Source organism: Asterias rubens, chromosome 22 (assembly GCF_902459465.1).
Source record: "Asterias rubens chromosome 22, eAstRub1.3, whole genome shotgun sequence".
Lineage (NCBI taxonomy): Eukaryota > Metazoa > Echinodermata > Asteroidea > Forcipulatida > Asteriidae > Asterias > Asterias rubens.
Genome location: NC_047083.1, coordinates 951102 through 970408, shown reverse-complemented (window position 1 = coordinate 970408; position 19307 = coordinate 951102). Strand labels below are relative to the sequence as shown.

Sequence of the window (19307 nt, the reverse complement as noted above, 5' to 3'; positions counted from 1 at the left end):
AATGTTAAGGTGTTTTCAATTAAATCAATGGTGACAACTTTTGAAAATCTGTTTGTTTTCCTAATTTTGCACAATAGACCTTTTCACAAATGCCCCTTTGAGGTGTATGCTGGTGTGGTTAGCGATCAAACATGAACGCTAGCTACCAGGGTCCAATTTCATAGAGCTACTGAAGCACAAAATTTTGCTCAAGCAAAAAAATCCTTGCTTAGTAAAATCAGATTAGCGGCCAAGACTCCACTCAATTGTTATGCTAAGTTAACAACAGCTAAATACCAGTTACAAGCAATGTATATGGCATGAAATTGTTGCCAGTAACATGTGTAAAAGTTAGCAGCTCTATGAACTTGACCCCGGCAGGCATGTCATTCCATGCCTAACAAGCACACATCAAGTATTTTGTGATAAGGTCTACGAAAATGTGGTTCTTACTTGCCCTCAGGTGGTAATAAAACTACACTTTGAATAACAACTTGCTTGACTGTGCCTCAAAATTAATGAGCTAACTTTTATTTTCCAATCTTAATCAATGTACACAAATTTCACAGCTATGTATGAACAACTTTTGAAAAAAAGTTAACATGTACACAAGTGAACGAAGTGGTCTTAAAATATATATAAAAAATGAGTCAGGCACCAGCCAGAATGACGTTTGGGTTGATATCCTGTTTTTGCTAAGCAATAATATTCTGTGCTTAGTAAGTTTTTGTGCTATCAGGCTTTTGGGCCCTAGAACTTCCTATCTGGGCCCAATTTCATGGCTAACCACAGCAAAATGTTGACTTCTGGAATAAGGTTACCAGCTGAAATCATATCTCTAATGTACTATCAGTGGCTGGTATCTTGTTATTTTGGCTAAGCAGGAATTTTTTAAGCAGTATTTTCTGCTTAAATGCAGTGGACACTATTGGGTAATTACTCAAAATATGATTATAAGAATAAAACCTTACTTCGTATTGAGTAATGGGGAGCTTTTGGTAGTATAAAACATTGTGACAAACACCTCCCTCTGAATTGACGTAATTTTTGAGAATTAAGTACACCAATTTGATTTCAAGACCTCAGATTTAGAATTTGAGGTCTCGAGATCGAGCATGTGAAAGCACATAACAACTTGTGACAAGGGGGTGTTTTTTCTTTCATTATTATCACGAACTTCGACGACCAACAATTGAGCTCAAATTTTCACAGGTTTGTTATTTTATGCATATGTTGAGATACACTAAGTGAGAAGACTGGTCTTTGACAATTACCAATAGTGTCCAGTAGTGTCTTTAAAAGCACAAAAGAGGCTAAGCACAACAATAGTGTACATTGTCTTTGAGCAGCTTCATGAGTGTAGGCCCACGGCTTTTTACTCAAAATTTGTTATCAAATTGTAGTGAGGAATCAACCACATGCACAAATTGCTCAGCGTTTTTTTAAATTTAACATTTTAACAATGATGAGAGTAAAATAAAGGAATGTTTTTATATAATGGTTATTTCAATATTATTGTTTTTGTTTATTGTTTGTATTCATCACAAACAAAACTTTTTCTCCAGCATGGATTAGCTGGTGTTTAGTTAGAGTCCCTTTTTGAGAAAATTCTTTTCCACAAATGTCGCAACTAAAAGGTTTCTTTCGTGTGTGGATTCTACAATGAGTACTTAGACTGCTCTTTTGAACAAATGTTTTTCCACAAATGTGACAAATAAAAGGTTTCTCTAAAGTGTGAGATCTGTGATGTTCGGTTAAATAACGCTTACAAGTATATGCTTTTCCACAAATGTCGCAAACAAATGACCTCTCTACAGTGTGAGTTTTTTTATGTCCATTAAGATAAGCTATATAAGTAAATGCTTTCCCACAAATTTCACAAACATATGGCTGTTCTCCACTGTGGACTTGTTGGTGTCTCTTAAACAAGCGTTTGAAAAAATATGCTTTTCCACAAATGTCACAAACAAATGGTTTCTCTAGAGTGTGCATTTTGTGATGTTCGTTAAGATAACGCTTGGAAGTAAATGCTTTTCCACAAAAGTCACAAACAAATGATTTCTCTAGAGTGTGAATTTTGAGATGTTCCGTAAGATTCCCCTTACGAGTAAATGCTTTCCCGCAAATATCACAAACAGATGGTTTATTTTTAGAGTGAGTTTGGTGATGTTTCAGAAGGTTATTCTCAAAAACAAATGCTTTTCCACAAACGTCGCAAACAAATGGTCTTTCTCTAGTGTGGACTTGCTGCTTGTGTTCCTTTAGAACCCCTTTTTCAGCAAATACTTTTCCACAAATGGCACAAACAAATGATTTCTCTCCAGTGTGGACTCGCATATGTAAAATTAGACCGTAATTTCTAGCAAATGCTTTTCCACAAATGTCACAAAGAAAAGATTTCTCTCCAGTGTGAACTCGCATGTGTACATTTAGACGGCATTGTTTATTAAATGCTTTTCCACAACTGTCGCAAACAAAAGGTTTCTGACAACCGAATGGTTTCTCTCCAGTGTTGACACCCATGTGCCTATTTAGTACGCCTTTTTGAGCAAATGCTTTTCCACAAATTTTACAAACAAATGGTTTCTCTCCAGTGTGAACTTGCTGGTGTACCTTTAGAACTCTCTTTAAAGCAAATGCTTTTCCACAAATGTCACAAACAAAAGATTTCTCTACAGTGTGAACTCGCATGTGTACATTTAGACGGCATTGTTTATTAAATGCTTTTCCACAACTGTCACAAACAAAAGGTTTCTGACAACCGAATGGTTTCTCTCCAGTGTTGACACCCATGTGCCTATTTAGTACGCCTTTTTGAGCAAATGCTTTTCCACAAATTTTACAAACAAATGGTTTCTCTCCAGTGTGAACTTGCTGGTGTACCTTTAGAACTCTCTTTAAAGCAAATGCTTTTCCACAAATGTCACAAACAAAAGATTTCTCTACAGTGTGAACTCGCATGTGTACATTTAGACGGCATTGTTTATTAAATGCTTTTCCACAACTGTCACAAACAAAAGGTTTCTGACAACCGAATGGTTTCTCTCCAGTGTTGACACCCATGTGCCTATTTAGAACACCTTTTTGAGCAAACGCTTTTCCACAAATGTCACAAACAAATGGTTTCTCTCCAGTGTGAACTCGCATGTGCCTATTTAAGGCACCTTTTCGAGCAAACGCTTTTCCACAAATTTCACAACCACGTTGTTTCTCTCCTTTGTGAACTCGCATGTGCCTATTTAAGGCACCTTTTCGAGCAAACGCTTTTCCACAAATTTCACAACCAAGTTGTTTCTCTCCTTTGTGACTTCTCAGCCACTGTGTCTTAAGAGGTTTTTTTCGAACAAGAGTTTTTTTACAAATGTCGCTAACAAATGGTTTCTCTTCGGTACCAACACCATCATGAGCTTCCAATTTAGGTTCAATGAAAAAGAATTCTCCAGTGTGGACCCGTTGATGATCTTTCAGCGACTCTTTGAGAGAGAAGATCTTTCCACAAATATCACAAATGAATGGTTTCTCTTCGGTGAGGACTGTTTGGTGCTTTCTTAGCTCAGACTCAACTGGGAAGGCTGTGTGGGTTATTTGAGGTTTTTCCATTTCTTCCAAGTAGTTTGCTCCATGTGGGTCACATGTCTTTTCTTGAGAATCCATATCTGTAATACAAAAAATGACAAAACAATTTCACGAAAAATGCAATAAAATCTTTACTCTTCAGCATCTTGCTAATGACGATCTAGAATTCCTCTTCTAACAAATGCTTTCTGAAAAAAAAGACCAACAAAACTAAAAACAGTTTCTCTTTAGTGTCAGTTCTGTGAATGAAAGTCAGTAAGATTATGCTGGCAAGTAAAACCTTCTCCTAGAATTATGAGGGTCGTTCCGCTATGGTCTCCCTGTTAAGATGATAGCGGACTGAACCTATACATGTAGCATAGTTCTTGGAGTAAGTAAAACCATGGAGGAAGGACGTTCTCAACAAATGTTAAAGCTAAATTATTACTCTAGTTGGACTCCATACATTTATGTACTTTTTCCCTTAAAGGAACACGTTGGATTGGATCGGTCGAGTTGGTCTTTGAAAAGCGTGTGTAACCATTTGTTATGAAATCGACATGGGTAAAAAGATATTGTAAAAGTAGAATACAATGATCCACACAAACATGCCTCGAAATTGCACGGTTTTCCTTTTACCTCGTCGACTAACACGGTCGGCCATTTATGGGAGTCAAAATTTTGACTTCCATAAATGGCCGACCGTGTTGGTTCGCACAGTAAAAGGCAAACCTCGCAATTTCGAGGCAAACTTGTGTGGATCATTGTATTCTACTTTTAAAACATCTTTTTAACCAATGCATTTGATAAAATTTGTGTACAAACCCTTTTTATAGACCAACTCGCCGGATCCAAGGCAACATGTTCATTTAAATGTCCTTAAGTAAATGGGTTCGATCTGGTCTCGCTTTTGATAACATTTCCAGGAAGAATATTAAATAATCTATCCATGTATACTATTTTTGGACTGTTGCTGACATTCATAACGGGACAATCTTGAATCTGTCGTGTTTTTGTGACTTGTTTTCTTTCTTTTTGAAGCAATTTTTTACGTACAAATTTCTCTTTTAAAAATTTGAGTTGCACCGTTTTTTGTCATACAAAACGACAGATTAGATATGCTCTTTGGTCTTTTTGGAAGTTTATTTCAGTGTCACCGCTACATTATTCCTTTCTGTCAATACTTTTCAGATAATGCCGAAAAAGCCTGAATTTCAGAAGCCCTTTCTCAAACCATACCGAGGTCACGCATGAAAAACCACACACACCAACCCCTCCTGCAGATAAAAGCGGGCAAAAGCTGATTAAAACGCATCGGCAACGCATCGGCAACGCATCGGAGTTGCGGGTAGACTCGGGAAGCAAGTGGTGAGTGACGAAAAAGGAAAATTTATTTACATTGTACTAAAATTAAAAACTGCCTCTACTAAAAATGGTTTTGCGTACCCGACATTATGTACAATCTTAACAGCCTGTAAGAAATACACATATAACTCATTAACAAAAAGCAGAAACATACCTTTTTTTATGTGTAAATTCAATCAAAAAACTAGTCTATGTCACGCCGTTCGAGAATTGACCCGCCACACAGAGAATAACACAATGACCATTTTAGCAAATCCCGCCCTCTACAGTTTAGGTTTAACAAGTGGGTGGGCGGGGTAGCTGTTGATACCGTGGGGGTGACCATGAAAGTGTTTTTGTTTTGCTTAGCATGAAATTCTTCCTTAATTAAAAACAGGATTACCAATCAAATTTGCATTGTTGCATATTGCTTGTTAAAGGTACTCAGCTGTTGTTTGCTTACCCTGAAAATCACATGAAAATTTGGTTGCTAATCTTTTTTTTATCTAGGCAAAAATGTCATGCTAAGCAAATGTTTGTGCTTAGCAGCTCTATGAAACTGGATCCAGGTCTCAGATGATGTGCTAGGGGATGGTATAGGAATTTGAAAACAGAACTTATATGAAAAAGTCATGAAAGTTTTTTGAATTACCTGTTGTCAGAGTTTAGTATATTTATGTATAACCCCCAGGACCTGTTTCTTGACATGGGGATGGATATAGGTGAAAACAAAACTTTCAGATGCTTTGAATTTGAGACCTCAGCTGGTTAAAATATTTAATTGGGAAATTTTACTTTAGAGGGATCCGTCTCTCACAATGTTATTTTTTACTAACAACAGCTCTCCATTGCTTGTATGCTACTTAATATGTTTTAATGCTAACAATTATTTTGAGTAATTTCCAATAGTGTCCAGTGCCAAAAATATCCACAAAACAATTTATTGGTTTGAACAAACTAACACATTTTTGAAACATTGATTTTTTAATCTCTCAAACAATAGCAGCAAACATTCTATACCTTGTATTAATGCAAGACATTTACATAATCATACAGAGTTATGCCAAATTACAAAAACTATAATAGTTGTAAAAAAAAAACCTAAAAAAAAAAACTGAAATAAAACATACTAACAAACACATAAATTTGAATGAGAATTTAAAAACGTTTACTGGCAACAATACATTTGTGAAGAGTTTGAAATAATTCTCCACGTTCTGGAATGTACTTTCAGCAAGTTTAACTGTGATAAAAACCATTTGTATAACTAAAATAGTTTTTTATTTATTTTTTAAACTAAGTAGCAATCTAGTTAAATTCGCACCAAATATTACTTCCTTCTCTTAAACTTCGGATGACATTTAAAAGCAGTTTGGAATTTTTAGTTATGATTCTTATGAAGTGTCAGATTTTAAACATTAGTATGCTTTGCAAAAAAATTCTCTTGGCTGCATTTGTGTTTTTTAGCTTATAATATCCCAAACCCCAAAACTTCTCACCCTACCCCCCCCCCCCAAAAAAATGGTTACAAACCTAAAATTGTAGAAGAATTTGGAAGAAAACAACTGCTTAAAGCGCTTTTATTATTTGAATATTTAAAGCAAAAGAAGGTATAAATCCTGACCACAAATATAAGCGAATATAAAATAAAAAAATTCAACTTTGAAAAATAATATTGTTTAAAATATCACATCCTGCATAGCCTATTGTTGTTAATGCCTTAAATTTACTTATTCAGCATAAGTACATGCTTTTTAAAACTTGATACATGCGTTAAATAAAGATCACACAATTTACAACAATATTAAAACAAAACTTATTCTGCAAATTATTTCGTGTTTTTATACAATTATTCTAAGGCACAAAAGGAGGATGGCTGCACCATTTCCCTCCTATAGAGTATGGTGGAAGTCTTATTTGCATTTTTTATTAATTTTGTTTTTTCTTTCATGATTTTGTTAATTTAGCTATGTATGAACACTAGCCTTGTGATCCTTTGACCTTGTGATGTTACATGTCACATGGTTTTAAGGTAAAGTATACATTTTTTTTTGGAACAGTTCAATTGGTTTAATCCGATGTATGTAAATTTAAAATATAATATTATTATGTATACAATACAACTTATTGCCTCTGAAGAAGGTCCGGTTTGGATCAAAAGCTAAGGCCATCTTACTGACTCATTACATGTGAAAATTCGTTCACGTTTTTCAGATATCGCAAAAATCCGATGCGGTTGTGTCCACACAGGAAACATAATCCCAAATAGGAATACATAATCCCAAATAGGAATACATAATCCCGAATAGGAATACAAAATCCCAAATAGGAAAACATAATCCCAAATAGGAATACATAATCCCAAATAGGATAGGAATACATAATCCCAAATAGGAATACATAATCTGATAAGAATTACCGCAGTAACGCTTCCAGATTCAAGTGTTCAGGAATTAAAACTGATATCTTTTTACAAACCACATTACTTTTTGAAAGGTTTCCCATGATACTTCATACTATCACAAGCTTATGTAGGCTTGTAGTACAAACTTTTATTGCCAATAATTTCTAGAGTGATTACCAAATGTTTACCTTCCCTTTAAAGACAGTGGACACTATTGGTAATTGTCAAAGACCAGTCTTCTCATATGCATTAAATAACAAGCCTGTGAAAATGTGAGCTCAATTGGTCATCGAAGTTGCGAGATAACTATGAGAGAAAAAACACCCTTGTCACACGAAGCTGTGTGCTTTCAGATGCTTGATTTCGAGACCTCAAATTCAAAATCTGAGGTCTCGAAATCAAATTCGTGGAAAATTACTTTTTTCTCAAAAACAATGTTACTTCAGAGGGAGCCATTTCTCACAATGTTTTATTCTATCAACCTCTCCCGATAACTCGTTACCAAGTAAGGTTTTATGCTTATAATTATTATGAGTAATTACCAATAGTGTCCACTGCCTTTAAAAGAGGAATTCCTGTTTATTATAAATTTCATACAGACTTAGTAAGGCACTGCTAAATAATTTCAAATTTTACATTATTTACATTTAAAAATCTCAGCCTATTTAATATTTCATCCCCCACCCCAAAACAATTCTAAACTCACCGTTTTTCAGAACCTCAGGTTCTTTTCAGAACCCAATGTTCTTATCAGAACCCCAGGTTCTTTTCAAAACCCCAAGTTCTTTTCAGAACCCCAGGTTCTTTTCAGAACCCCAAGTTCTTTTCAGAACCCCAGGTTCTTTTCAGAGCAAAACACAACTCCCAGAAAGACATGTGTATGAACATGACATTATTTCAAACCCTACAAGATTAAGTGTGTATTTTTTTGTTAAGTAACTTGCCAATAAATTAACATTATTGATATTTCAAAGGAGATAACCCTTTAAAATCAAATCATCAATAAATGTATCAGGAACATCTGTTTTAAAAATCAACATCAGTTTGAAATTGATTCTTGCTTCAAAATTTATTTGTTAACAGGTGAGAACAAAAACAAAATTTTAGAAAAACAAGGCCTTAGGCCCCCCAAAAACTAAAACATGTTTAGCGTCATCGCCAACATCCTATTCAGAGGCCGCCTCCCTTTTTAAAAAGGGATAAGTTTATACAAACTCAGAAAAAAGAATAAAAAAGTTTGAAAAAAAAAAAAAAAAAAAACCGAGTCAGTTGTCTTATAAAAAGAAGAGGAAAAAAAACCTCCTCGTTTTTTTCTTTTTCCAAAAGGCAGGATGTTAAACATATTTTTATTTTATTTAGCCTTATAATAAATACATTGCACCACACAGTAAAAAAAGGCAATATGAAACCAGCTTAGTGTTAGTAATAAAATATAAACCAAGGATAACGAACAATTGCACTGCAAGTTGAAAGACAGTAATATAACAAATAAACATTGAAAATAACACAAGTCATATGAGACAAAACTGGGTTGTAATAATTAGGTGCAAACATTTAAATCCCTTTTCACACTACTCCTTTCCCTGGGAATAGGCACCCCGGGGGGGGGGGGGGGGGGGGGGGGTCATAAAGCTTTATAATTAATCTTATCTCCAGTAATCAATCTTATCATTGATCAATCAATCTTTGGGTTTGGTCTGCCAGCGGTACCTTCGAACAGCTTTGACCTCATTCCAGGGGCTCACCTAGGTCAGCCAAGAGCCCTGCTTTTGGGACGGGTCACTTGGGGATGGCCCGAGGTGCACAACGTCACCACGAGAGGGTGAGTGATCATTCTATAAGCTCTTGTCAGGGGCTCATCCGAGTGAGCAGGGGACACAGGGAAGCTTATTGAACGCACCGCACCCTTAAACTCCGCAATTTGTCAACCAATCTTATCTCTGTGTCATCAAAAGCAAGTTAGGATTAATACCAATCGATCGTAGCCAAACACTTGAGTAGGGGTGTAAGCGATAAAACCCTGGGGTATTCTTGAAACATGGTGCATATATAGAACCTCTGTGATCTCATCCAGCCATATGTACCAGCACGTGATCACCTACGTTCAGCTGCTGACAAGTTTCGTTTTGTGGATTGTGCTGGAAGTAATTCATGTGGATCCCATTCTTTCCAGGTAGCTGCAGGGAAGGTGAGGAATGGTCTACCACATTCCATCAGAGCCATCCAGATAATAAACACTTTCAAATCAACCCTGAAGACCCATTTTTTTCCAAAAACATTTCAGTAACATTCACTAGACATTGGAATTTTTCTTGATCTTTGCACTGCTGGAAAACAACCAAGGGGGAACGTTTTTATTCGAGCAAGTGCCATGAGCACTTTGTTGTGGATACCGGTGCTATAGAAGATGTCATTATTACTATTATTATTATTATTAGGGACATAGTTGAACATTTCATGCTGATGAATTTTTTTAAATATATTTTTAATTCAAATTTGGTTTTGGTCAGATCTGTCGATACAAGCAGAAAGCCAGGATCATTCCAAACAGCTGTGAATAAAAAAATAAAAAAAATACAAGAATATTAAAAATAAATTTAACAAAACAACATTGTTTGAACGTTGTTATAAAAATTATAGTCACAATCCGGGCCCAATTTCATGTAGCTGCTTAATCAGAAAAAGTTGCTTAATAACATAAATCTGCTAAGCAGAAATGAGCAGGATACCAGTCATAAATTCTACACAAGACATAGTAGTTTGGTAACCTTGTTCTAAGCAGAATTTTGTTGTGCTTAGCTTTTTTGTGTGCTTAAGCAGCTCTATGAAATTGTGCCCCTTCTGCTAACATAATACAAATGTATTTATACTGCGCCAATTCGAGGCTAAAGCTGTTCAAAGGCGCATGACAATGAACAATAAAAATATTAAACCATTAAACGATCTAGGAAGTAAACAATAAAATATAAAAATACACAGTGTTTAAAATGCAGATAACCATGAAAACTAGAAAAAGAGACAACCAAAATTAAAGGCTCAAAAGTCTCAATTGACCAACCTGAAACAGAGAGATGCCTATACCAACACCAGCTAAAATCGTTGCGAATTTGTAGGCCTGCTGAACAACCATAGGGTGACAGCCCTGCAGAAATAAAACAAGGAGACAGAGAATATCAGAGACACCGCTTATGAAAGACACTGGACAGTCACTATTGGTATTTGTCAAAGACTACTCTTTTCACTTGCTGTATCTCAACATACCTGTATGTATAAAATAACAAACCTGTGAAAATTTGAGCTCAATCGGTCGTCGAAGTTGCGACATAATAATAAAAGAAAAAACACCACTGCCTACTGAAGTTGTGTGCTTTCAGATGCTTGATTTCAAGACCTCAAATTCTAAATCTAAAGTCTCAAAATCAAATTCGTGGAAAATTACTTCTTTCTCGAAAACGACTCCACTTCAGAGGGAGCCATTTCTCAGGATGTTTTATACTACCAACCTCTCCCCATTACTCGTTACCAAGTAAGGTTTTATGCTAACAGTTATTTTGAGTAATTACCAATAGTGTCCACTGCCTTTAAAACACACCCATACACCAATGTCTCTAAAGCACTGTATCGACCCCTTGCACGCACGGCACACGCGACGACTGTGTTACGCTCACCATTTTGGTGGCCAAAATGTGTAAATGCCTAAAATGCACACTTCATTTCAACAGTGACATTGCCCACCAAAATGGCGCATCAAAGATTATTCTGATGATGACGTCAGTGAATTGGGTTAATGCTCAGTACGCTACCTCATCCACCTAACTGCATGCCAGACATGTGGAAGTTTGAACACCCCCATAATGAAATAAACAATCGGCCACATTAAATCTAGCGCAAATCAAGACTTGTCAAATCATTTTGCAAACTACAAAGCAATCTCTCCTTAAGAATTTACCACCATACCCTTCATTTATCGTGCCAATGAAAACTTATTTGACTCGCCTGGCAGACTAGTAAAGAAAGGGTATGACTCACTCGCCGATTCAAAGGTCAATTTCACAGAGTCCCAGATCTTAAAAAGACAGAGCTGAACAATTTCTCAAAGTCAAGAAAGTCAGAATTACACCCAAAGGCAATAATATAATCTTTTCCCTGAGAATGGTAAATGGGTTACTCATCCCACCCAATTACAAACCCTTTTTTGTAACAAACACTTTATTTACAAGATTTTAGGAAAGATTAAAGTACAACTTCAATGTTATATTTCAATCTAAAGAATTACTTTATACTTGTTAACCAAAAGTTTGATGGCCTTTACAAGTCAAATTAACTTGTGCCGTATTTAGCCAAGGATAATTATGACTTACATAATCCTTATGCTCGTGTTTAATGACCAATCAGAGTAGTGCAAGAGGCATTTTGTTGTGAGACGCTAGCTCCTTGCATTGTTTGCGCACCCTAAAAACTATTTTGGACGAGTAACTTGATATCTGAGTGCATGTTCTGCTGAGTCAGGCGGTTTCCAGCTCCATTACAGTAGGATGTTTTACACACATCGGTATTAGGGTTAAACAAAAATATAATTGTCTTTATCCCGATACTCTCCCCCCATCCGCCCCCCGCCCCCCAAAAAAACAAAACAAAGGAGAGCAGACACTTACCACGTTGTTGACCCAAGTCATGTCATTATTAAACTCGTTCTGACAACTCTTCAGATTAATGGGGTCACCTTCTGCATCACGTTTACAGCAAGAAGGAGGAACTTTAAGATAAGTATTTTTAAACCAAACAGTGGCTTGAAACAGCATTGCTGCGTCGTGGGTTTCACCAGTCCAACCACAACACTCAAACTGTCAATGACAAGACAATACAATACAATAAAAGTTTTAAGTTTTATGTCCCTGCATGGTAAAACATTTTTTGGGGCCTTTTTTGCTCACATAAGAACCACACCAATAAAAAATACACAAGCTTGCACCTGTGCTTTTAAGGCAGTTTCTTCATTCCTATTGGTCGGGAAAAAAAACACGGCTGAAACAGTTGTGCCACATCATGCGACTACACAGGATCTCAGTTATAAGGAGTTGTTTACCCAAGGGCCTTACCATTTCATAGCTGGAGGGGTGTTGTATTGAAAGAAATCCTTGAATAACTAAAGTTTTTGCATTTATTTTACCTTTTGACCAAAAAGTGTTGATGTTTTTTTGACCTAAAAGGTATTTATTTATGAAAAGGTATTTATTTTACCTCGATCTACGTCTCGGTAAAATTATCAAGTCCAGGCCTCGGCAAGGGTTTAAACCACTCCTTGAAGACCTCTTCACCACACATTGATTCCCTTAATTTTTTTCATCTGAGATTGTTAAAAAATGTAAAAATGGGGGGGGGGGAAAGATAAAATAAAGGTGTCAGCCTCTAAAAAGGCAGCGGGCAGTTTTATTTGGCCTAAGGGTGTGAGATAGGAACTAACTATTATTAGTAAACATGGGTGCAACCGTGTGTAAAAATCTCTTCAGAAGGAAAAAGAATATTGTGGAGTGTCTTACATTTCGTTGAATATAGTTCCAGGCATCTGTTGCTTCTACTTCATTTCCCTGTCCGTACTTATAAATCAGGGAATCTCTCATTTCTCTATTGGCAAGGGTTGAGGCCTGAAAAAAAAGTGAAAAGAAGGTTCAAAGGTTACGACCTTAAAGTGTCTTGGTATTTTTTGTATGTACAAAACACAATGTCCACAGATTTATATTAAACTCACCGTACAGTTAAAACAATGGTAGAAAGTTTCTCCAAAAAATTACTTTCTGATGTGCTGTTGTTGTTTTTTAAAATGAGTAAAATGGTTTCATGAAAATTCTCAAAGTAAGATCAAAACCATTGATCTGTGATTTTTTTTTGTAATCAAAAACTTGACAACTCATGAAGCTGAAACTTCTACAGGTAAACTATATACATGTACTGTACGTTTTCATTCACAGTGAGTAGGGAACAATGTAATGGCTGGAAATTTGATCAGAGCCCAATTTCATAGAGCTGCTTAGCATAAAAACTTGCTTAGCACGAAATTTCTTCCTTGATAAAAACAGGATTACCAATCAAATTTCCACGTGATTTTCAGGATAAGCAAACAACAGCTGAGTACCAGTAACAAGCAATATATGCAACAAATGGAAACTTGGTTGGTAATCCTGTTTTTATCAAGGAAGAAGTTTCATGCTTAGAAAATTTTTGTGCTAAGCAGCTCTATGAAATTGGGCCCTGGAAAGGGTATCAAAACTCTAAAAAGGTTACAGTATGAAAATGAGTGACGTAAAAATACAAAAGATAGAAGTACCAACATTTTTCTACGAGTTAGTACAAAAAATTTGAAATTGGGCTCAGATAAATTGGACTAAAAAGAGAAATTTCTGCTTAATTTTACATGATTTCGGTTGATACTTACTTGAGTGTAGAGCGCCACTGAAATAACACCAGCCGCAAACTCAGCAATGAACACCACAAGAAGGCTCACTGTATACTGTGGATAACAAATATCACAAGAAAAATGGGTTAAAGGCAGTGGACACTATTGGTAATTACTCACAATAATTATTAGCATAAAACCTTTCTTGGTGACGAGTAATACGGAGAGGTTGATGGTATAAAACATTGTGAGAAATGGCTCCCTCTGAAGTGCCATAGTTTTCGGGAAAAAAATTTTTTTTTCACGAATTTGATATAGAGACCTCAGATTTAGAACTTGAGGTCTCGAAATCGACTATCTAAACGCACACAACTTCTTTGTGACAAGGGTGTTTTTTTCTTTCATTATTATCTTGCAACTTTGATGATCGATTGAGCTCAAATTTTCACAGGTTAGTTATTTTATGCATACTGTTGAGATACACCAACTGCGAAGGCTAGTCTTTGGAATTACCAAAAGTGTCCACTGCCTTTAACATTTTAAAATATCACAAATAGGTAAAATAAAACAAAGCACTTCAAAATCCCTTTTCACACTCCTCTATAAAGCTAAGTAGCAGTCAACACTGCTTAGCAAATACATGTAAACTGAGTGGGGCACCTGTTTCAACAATGTAAACCTTAATGGATTTTTAGCATTTTTCTGTGCTTAGTAAGTTTTTTATGCTTACAGGTTTTGTGAAATTTGGTCCTGTACTTACCAAAGCAATGAGACACTTGCTCTCGTATCGCACCCCACAGCATCCAATAACACCGACAAAGGATGCGGCAATACCTGCTCCAATCAGTATCAAAGCGGAGAAGACGTACAGTTTAGAGTTGAGAAGAACAACGATACGAACACTCGTTGGATCCGCTATGGCCCAAATCCCTACGGTAGCGGCACCTACTCCACTTATCTACAATAATACAAAGAAAAATCTACTGTTTTGTGTTCGTGTGTAAATACTGTTGATTACAGTTAAGGCCCGGTCCCAATGCAGCGATAACGAGAACGGCAACGATCACGACCAGAGAGAACGCGAATTGCTCCACATAGAATACGCACATGCTCATTTAACCAATAGAATGCGTTATCTTGCGTCGTTATCGTTCGCGTTATCTTTGCAGAGGGAACAGTCCTTTACACTGCTCAGACGGCTAGTTCTTGGGACACTTTAAACCGCTTCTTTTTTTAGTGTCCTCAACGACAACTGTAGTGGGGGAAATAAAAATAAGTTAAATAGTTGACTTACAACTTACCATAAATAATATATTGAAGACCAAGAGCAATATCTTGCAGCACTTTCCAAAGCAGGACAAACTGGACACGGGGGCTTCAAAGCTCACCATGGTGCTGTCTTTCAAATCAAGTCAAATCAAACTTTTCAAAGTTGTCTTTAGTTTTTACAGGATCCGTTTCTTTCGAGTCTGCAGCTCATGCTGAGGGAAGACAAATTATGTAATGAAAAGTTAAGAACTTTCTCAATAACCGTTGAAGGAAGGGCTCTGTTAGTACTAAATTGGATACTCGACTAGCCCCGAGTTTATTCATGTTTAGATATGGGGGCCATCATTGCAGTGCAATCTGAGGGAAATCTGTGGTGGACAGAACAGTGTATTTCGCTCAGAGTTCTGGGCAGGCCTGCCCGGTGACGCCCACCGTGGCAACAACTTACCAAAGGTGTCCTGTGCCTTAAAGCAATTCAATGCATTCATTTGTGGGAGTTTGGGGGAAGTCTGGAGTTTTAAACTATTGACACACAAGTAGTTGACCTTCAGTAGTTGAGGTCAAAAGTCATAATAACCTATTAGTCACTCAACTATTTCCTGTGTCTGACGCTATTAACCCTTGGTCTACAAATACAGTGAAGAAGTTCCGTCCTTTTGGGCTGAGAAATAATAGTTTTGTGAGACTGCAAAAAAAAAAAAAAGATTTTAAAACCAAACATGAACACCATCTTAAAAAAACCAGGACCTTGTTTCAAGTTGATAATCTTGTAAAATTTGGTTCAAGATTTTCCCCTCTTATGAAAAATCACGTGAAGAACTTGCGTCAGTCCCTGATTCAAGTTCACAGAGCAATGACTCAAATCATATTGAGTCACTGAGAAGCCATGGCCAAGTATAGTATGAAACAGTGTTCAATAAACCATAAACCATGCAAAAACTCATCTCTAAGTAATTGATTAACATTGGGTAAATTTGAGTGTAAAATTGTTGTTTTTCTCACACATTCAAAGGAAGGTAGAGGCCTATTCATTTGGGAATCACTCTTAAAATTAATGACAATAACAGGCCTGGGGTCGATTTCACAAAGAGTTAGGTTAGGACTAGTCCTAGGAGATATACAAATTGCATGGATAGTCCTAAGTTAGGACGAGTAACTGGTCCTAACTCGAGATAAGACTAGTCCTAACTCTTTGTGAAATCCACCCCTGGTATTTCATCTTTGAATATGTTGAATGGACTAGGCCATTTTCATTTTGCAAAGGGCACTTCTATTGGAAAATCTTAAAGTCAATGGGAAACTTTTGAAGGGGCACCAAGACCAACTCCAGGGGCATCGGAAGCCATGGCCTCCGTGGCACAAATTAGTTTTGCTGGTCAGTCAGCACAGGGAAATAATTGCTTAGCAGAATTATTGCCACCTGTGCTCTGTTAGTTTTCTTGGTAGCAAACAATATACATAGCAGTATTTTCTGCTTAACTAATTTTAAATACTCTGAAAATACTTTATTATATATAATTGCTTAGCAGAATTATTACCTCCCTATAAACTTTCTGGGTAGAAAACAATACCTAGTGATATTTTCTGCTTTTAAATTAAGTTTAAATACCTAACAAATTCTTAGTTATTATACTTAAAAGAAAAGAAGTCCAAAGTCTAGACATGCACACCAAGTCTCTTAAATCAAAACAGTGGAAGGGGTTGCTCCCAATCTGCCATGAAGGTTAAATTGCGACTCCTGTATCTGAGGGAAATACTCCATTAAAATGTGCCCCCTCAGAGCAGGAACATTTAATAACTCATTGACCTTTCTGGAGTTCCGACCTGAGTGAGACAATGAATGGTAGCCTTGAGTTTAAAGGTATTATGCAGGCCAGATACTTCACGGAGGCAACGAAGGCGATTGCCTCCGTGTCCCCTGGTCATTGCCTTGGTGCCCTTAAAATGCTCCAATACAAATTTGCAATTTCATCATAGGGTGCCCTTAACCAAGAAGAAAATGCCTTGGTGCCCTTGCCTTTTCAAAAACAAAGCATACAGCCCTGATTATGCATAGGACTGCCGGGCTTGAACTAAACACTGGACCACAGGGTAAAGGCTAGGGCTTTAGTGTATTGGGCCAATAAACTTATGGCCCAAGAAGTCCAGCAGCCGATTTCACAATACGCTAGGAATACTCCTATCTCGATAACTTAGAATGGGTTCAATGCGTCCTGACGTCTATGGATACGGAACTTAACTCGTCCTAAGTCCTAAGATTAATCCTAAGTCAGGAAGAGTTTGGTGAAATCGACAGCAGTAAACTGTCGGGTGGTCTTGTGTTTTTGAATAATACATCACTGGTTTTGATTATAGTCTTGTAACATATTCTCTGATCAAGTAAAGGTTTTGGGCTAACAGCTCTTTAGGTTTGTGTTTTTTCCCCAAAACTTGTGCCCTGGACTTGTATAGCTGACAAATAGTCGCAGACAGTTCATTTAATGTTTTAACTTTGTGTTGAACAAAGTAAAATTGACTAAAGCGTAATTTGAAGTTTTGAACCATTGTTTTGAAATTTGTTTTCTCCAATATGACTTTATTTTAAGGAAATTGTTTCACAGGGTAAACAGCTCTATATTAGAGTAAACGTGGAAACTTCTTAATCTTAATCTTACTCGGCAAGCTTTCAGATTAAAATAAAACAACGATCAGATGACACTTTTATTTCTAGGTAGTACGTAGGAGCAATCCTGTATAAATACAACTAACAACATAAGAGGTATATTCTGACATTTACGCAATCAGGTTTGGCTAAAAAAAAAACGTGTTTTTTGGTAATTTTCCATATTAAGTTTCCCGGTACAAAAGTTAAGTCTGGTTGAAGTAACTCTGAAACCAACGATGCTTTTTTAAAAATACATTTTTGAATTTGCTTCTGGCCAGTCGTCATCATCATGAAATAATTCATAAAAAATTAAATGTCCAGCAGGATTTTAACTTTGGAAAAGTTTCTGTATGGCGCCACCACTTTTTCATTCGAGATGAAATAATTATAGTATCTAATTTACCTCAACAAAGGCTCAATGAGTTATCCCTTTTTGTAAAAAAAGGGTGAAAAAGTGGTGGAGCCATAACGGAAAGTTATCCTTAACTTTATAAAGTTTAAAAAACAAGGATTTTTGTTGTTGCATTCTCTCAATCTCATACTCACAAGTGTAAGCAACTCAACTGTATTAATTAACTCGGACTAGGATAAAGGATGCAAAAGGAAAGACAATTTTTATACATCGGCAACTTAACCGTTGAAAGCCATGAAAACTAGTGCACTTAAAGCCATTATACACTTTCGGTAAACAGTATTGTCCAAGTCCCACACTTCGTGTATCACAACTTATACATAAAATAACAATCCTGTGGAAATTTAGGCTCAATCGGACATCAGAGTCGGGAGAAAGTAACGGGAAAACCCACTCCTGTTTTCGCGCGTTTCGCCGTGTCATGACATGTGTTTATAAAACAAATCCGTAATTATCGCTAATGAGAATTTATATTGTTTTACCGTTTTCTCAAAAAGTAAAGCATTTCATGGACTAATAGTAATATTTAAAGAGAAGTCTTTCACCATTACCTTCTGTAAACCCTGTAAATTATTTGTAAATCTGTGAACTTTTGTTTTGTTTTCTGTACTGAAAGGGTCCAATGGCTTTAAACATAAACCATGTAAACAAGACACAACAACCTAGACTCACATCCACGTCCTTTCTGCACTCACTTTCATCAATATATCACACTCACAATCACGCGCGCACACCCAAACCACAACAATATTTGAATGGCTACTTCCAAACTCAACACACGAAATTGATTGAACGTTCTCCTACCTTTCTGCAGCATTTTTTCAGCAACAGCGAATGTTTAACAGTTCGCCCATGAAGCTTCGGCAAATCCGTCTTTAATATATTCCCTGGGAACTACAAAAACGTGATATTCCCACCAAATACTGGCAGAGTAGTAGTTAACGTTCACTTTGCGATACAACACACTGAAGCCATAAACTGATATGCCATTCACACTTTCACTACCAGTCTTGTACCTGTGTACACTCAATGTAAAATACCAAACGCGAGTGAAACCATTGTATGGGAACCAGTCTTTTTTTGTGACCTTTAACCTGAAGTCACAAGCCTAAAACTGGCCACGCCCATAAATTGACTAATTGCTTCTTCCCTTGTTATTTTTAAATAATTAAATGACATAAATTTACGACCAGCGCATTACGTCACAATCCAATTTGTTCATTGGGGGCGGCAGACTCAATGTTTATAGGCATTTTTTTTCCTACATTTTTTTAGTTTGTTTTTTAGTAAACGATTAAATTTTAAA

At 36.5% G+C, this 19307-nt stretch overlaps 2 protein-coding genes across 4 annotated transcripts; both read right to left on the bottom strand.

Annotated features, from left to right (window-relative positions):
* Positions 1 to 1231: 1231 nt before the first annotated feature.
* Positions 1232 to 5133, bottom strand: LOC117305159 (zinc finger protein 260-like). 3 transcript variants are annotated; one of them, XM_033789957.1, is made up of 3 exons: positions 5054 to 5133; positions 3254 to 3635; positions 1232 to 3169 (listed from the first exon to the last, which is right to left on the bottom strand). In XM_033789957.1, exons 2-3 carry the CDS (start codon positions 3631 to 3633, stop codon positions 1492 to 1494), a joined length of 2058 nt encoding a protein of 685 aa, XP_033645848.1. In that variant the 5' UTR covers positions 3634 to 3635; positions 5054 to 5133; the 3' UTR covers positions 1232 to 1491. The 3 variants fall into 3 exon arrangements, with proteins under 3 accessions (XP_033645848.1, XP_033645847.1, XP_033645846.1); XM_033789956.1 differs by having other exon boundaries at positions 1232 to 3179; positions 3264 to 3635; XM_033789955.1 differs by having other exon boundaries at positions 1232 to 3635.
* A 3763-nt stretch (positions 5134 to 8896) lies between these two features.
* LOC117305378 (CD151 antigen-like) lies at positions 8897 to 18959 on the bottom strand. Its single transcript, XM_033790249.1, has 8 exons — positions 18806 to 18959; positions 14978 to 15157; positions 14437 to 14634; positions 13716 to 13790; positions 12823 to 12927; positions 11938 to 12126; positions 10341 to 10424; positions 8897 to 9833 (listed from the first exon to the last, which is right to left on the bottom strand). The coding sequence occupies exons 2-8, from the start codon at positions 15065 to 15067 to the stop codon at positions 9789 to 9791; spliced, it is 786 nt and encodes a 261-aa protein (XP_033646140.1). The 5' UTR covers positions 15068 to 15157; positions 18806 to 18959; the 3' UTR covers positions 8897 to 9788.
* Positions 18960 to 19307: the final 348 nt, after the last annotated feature.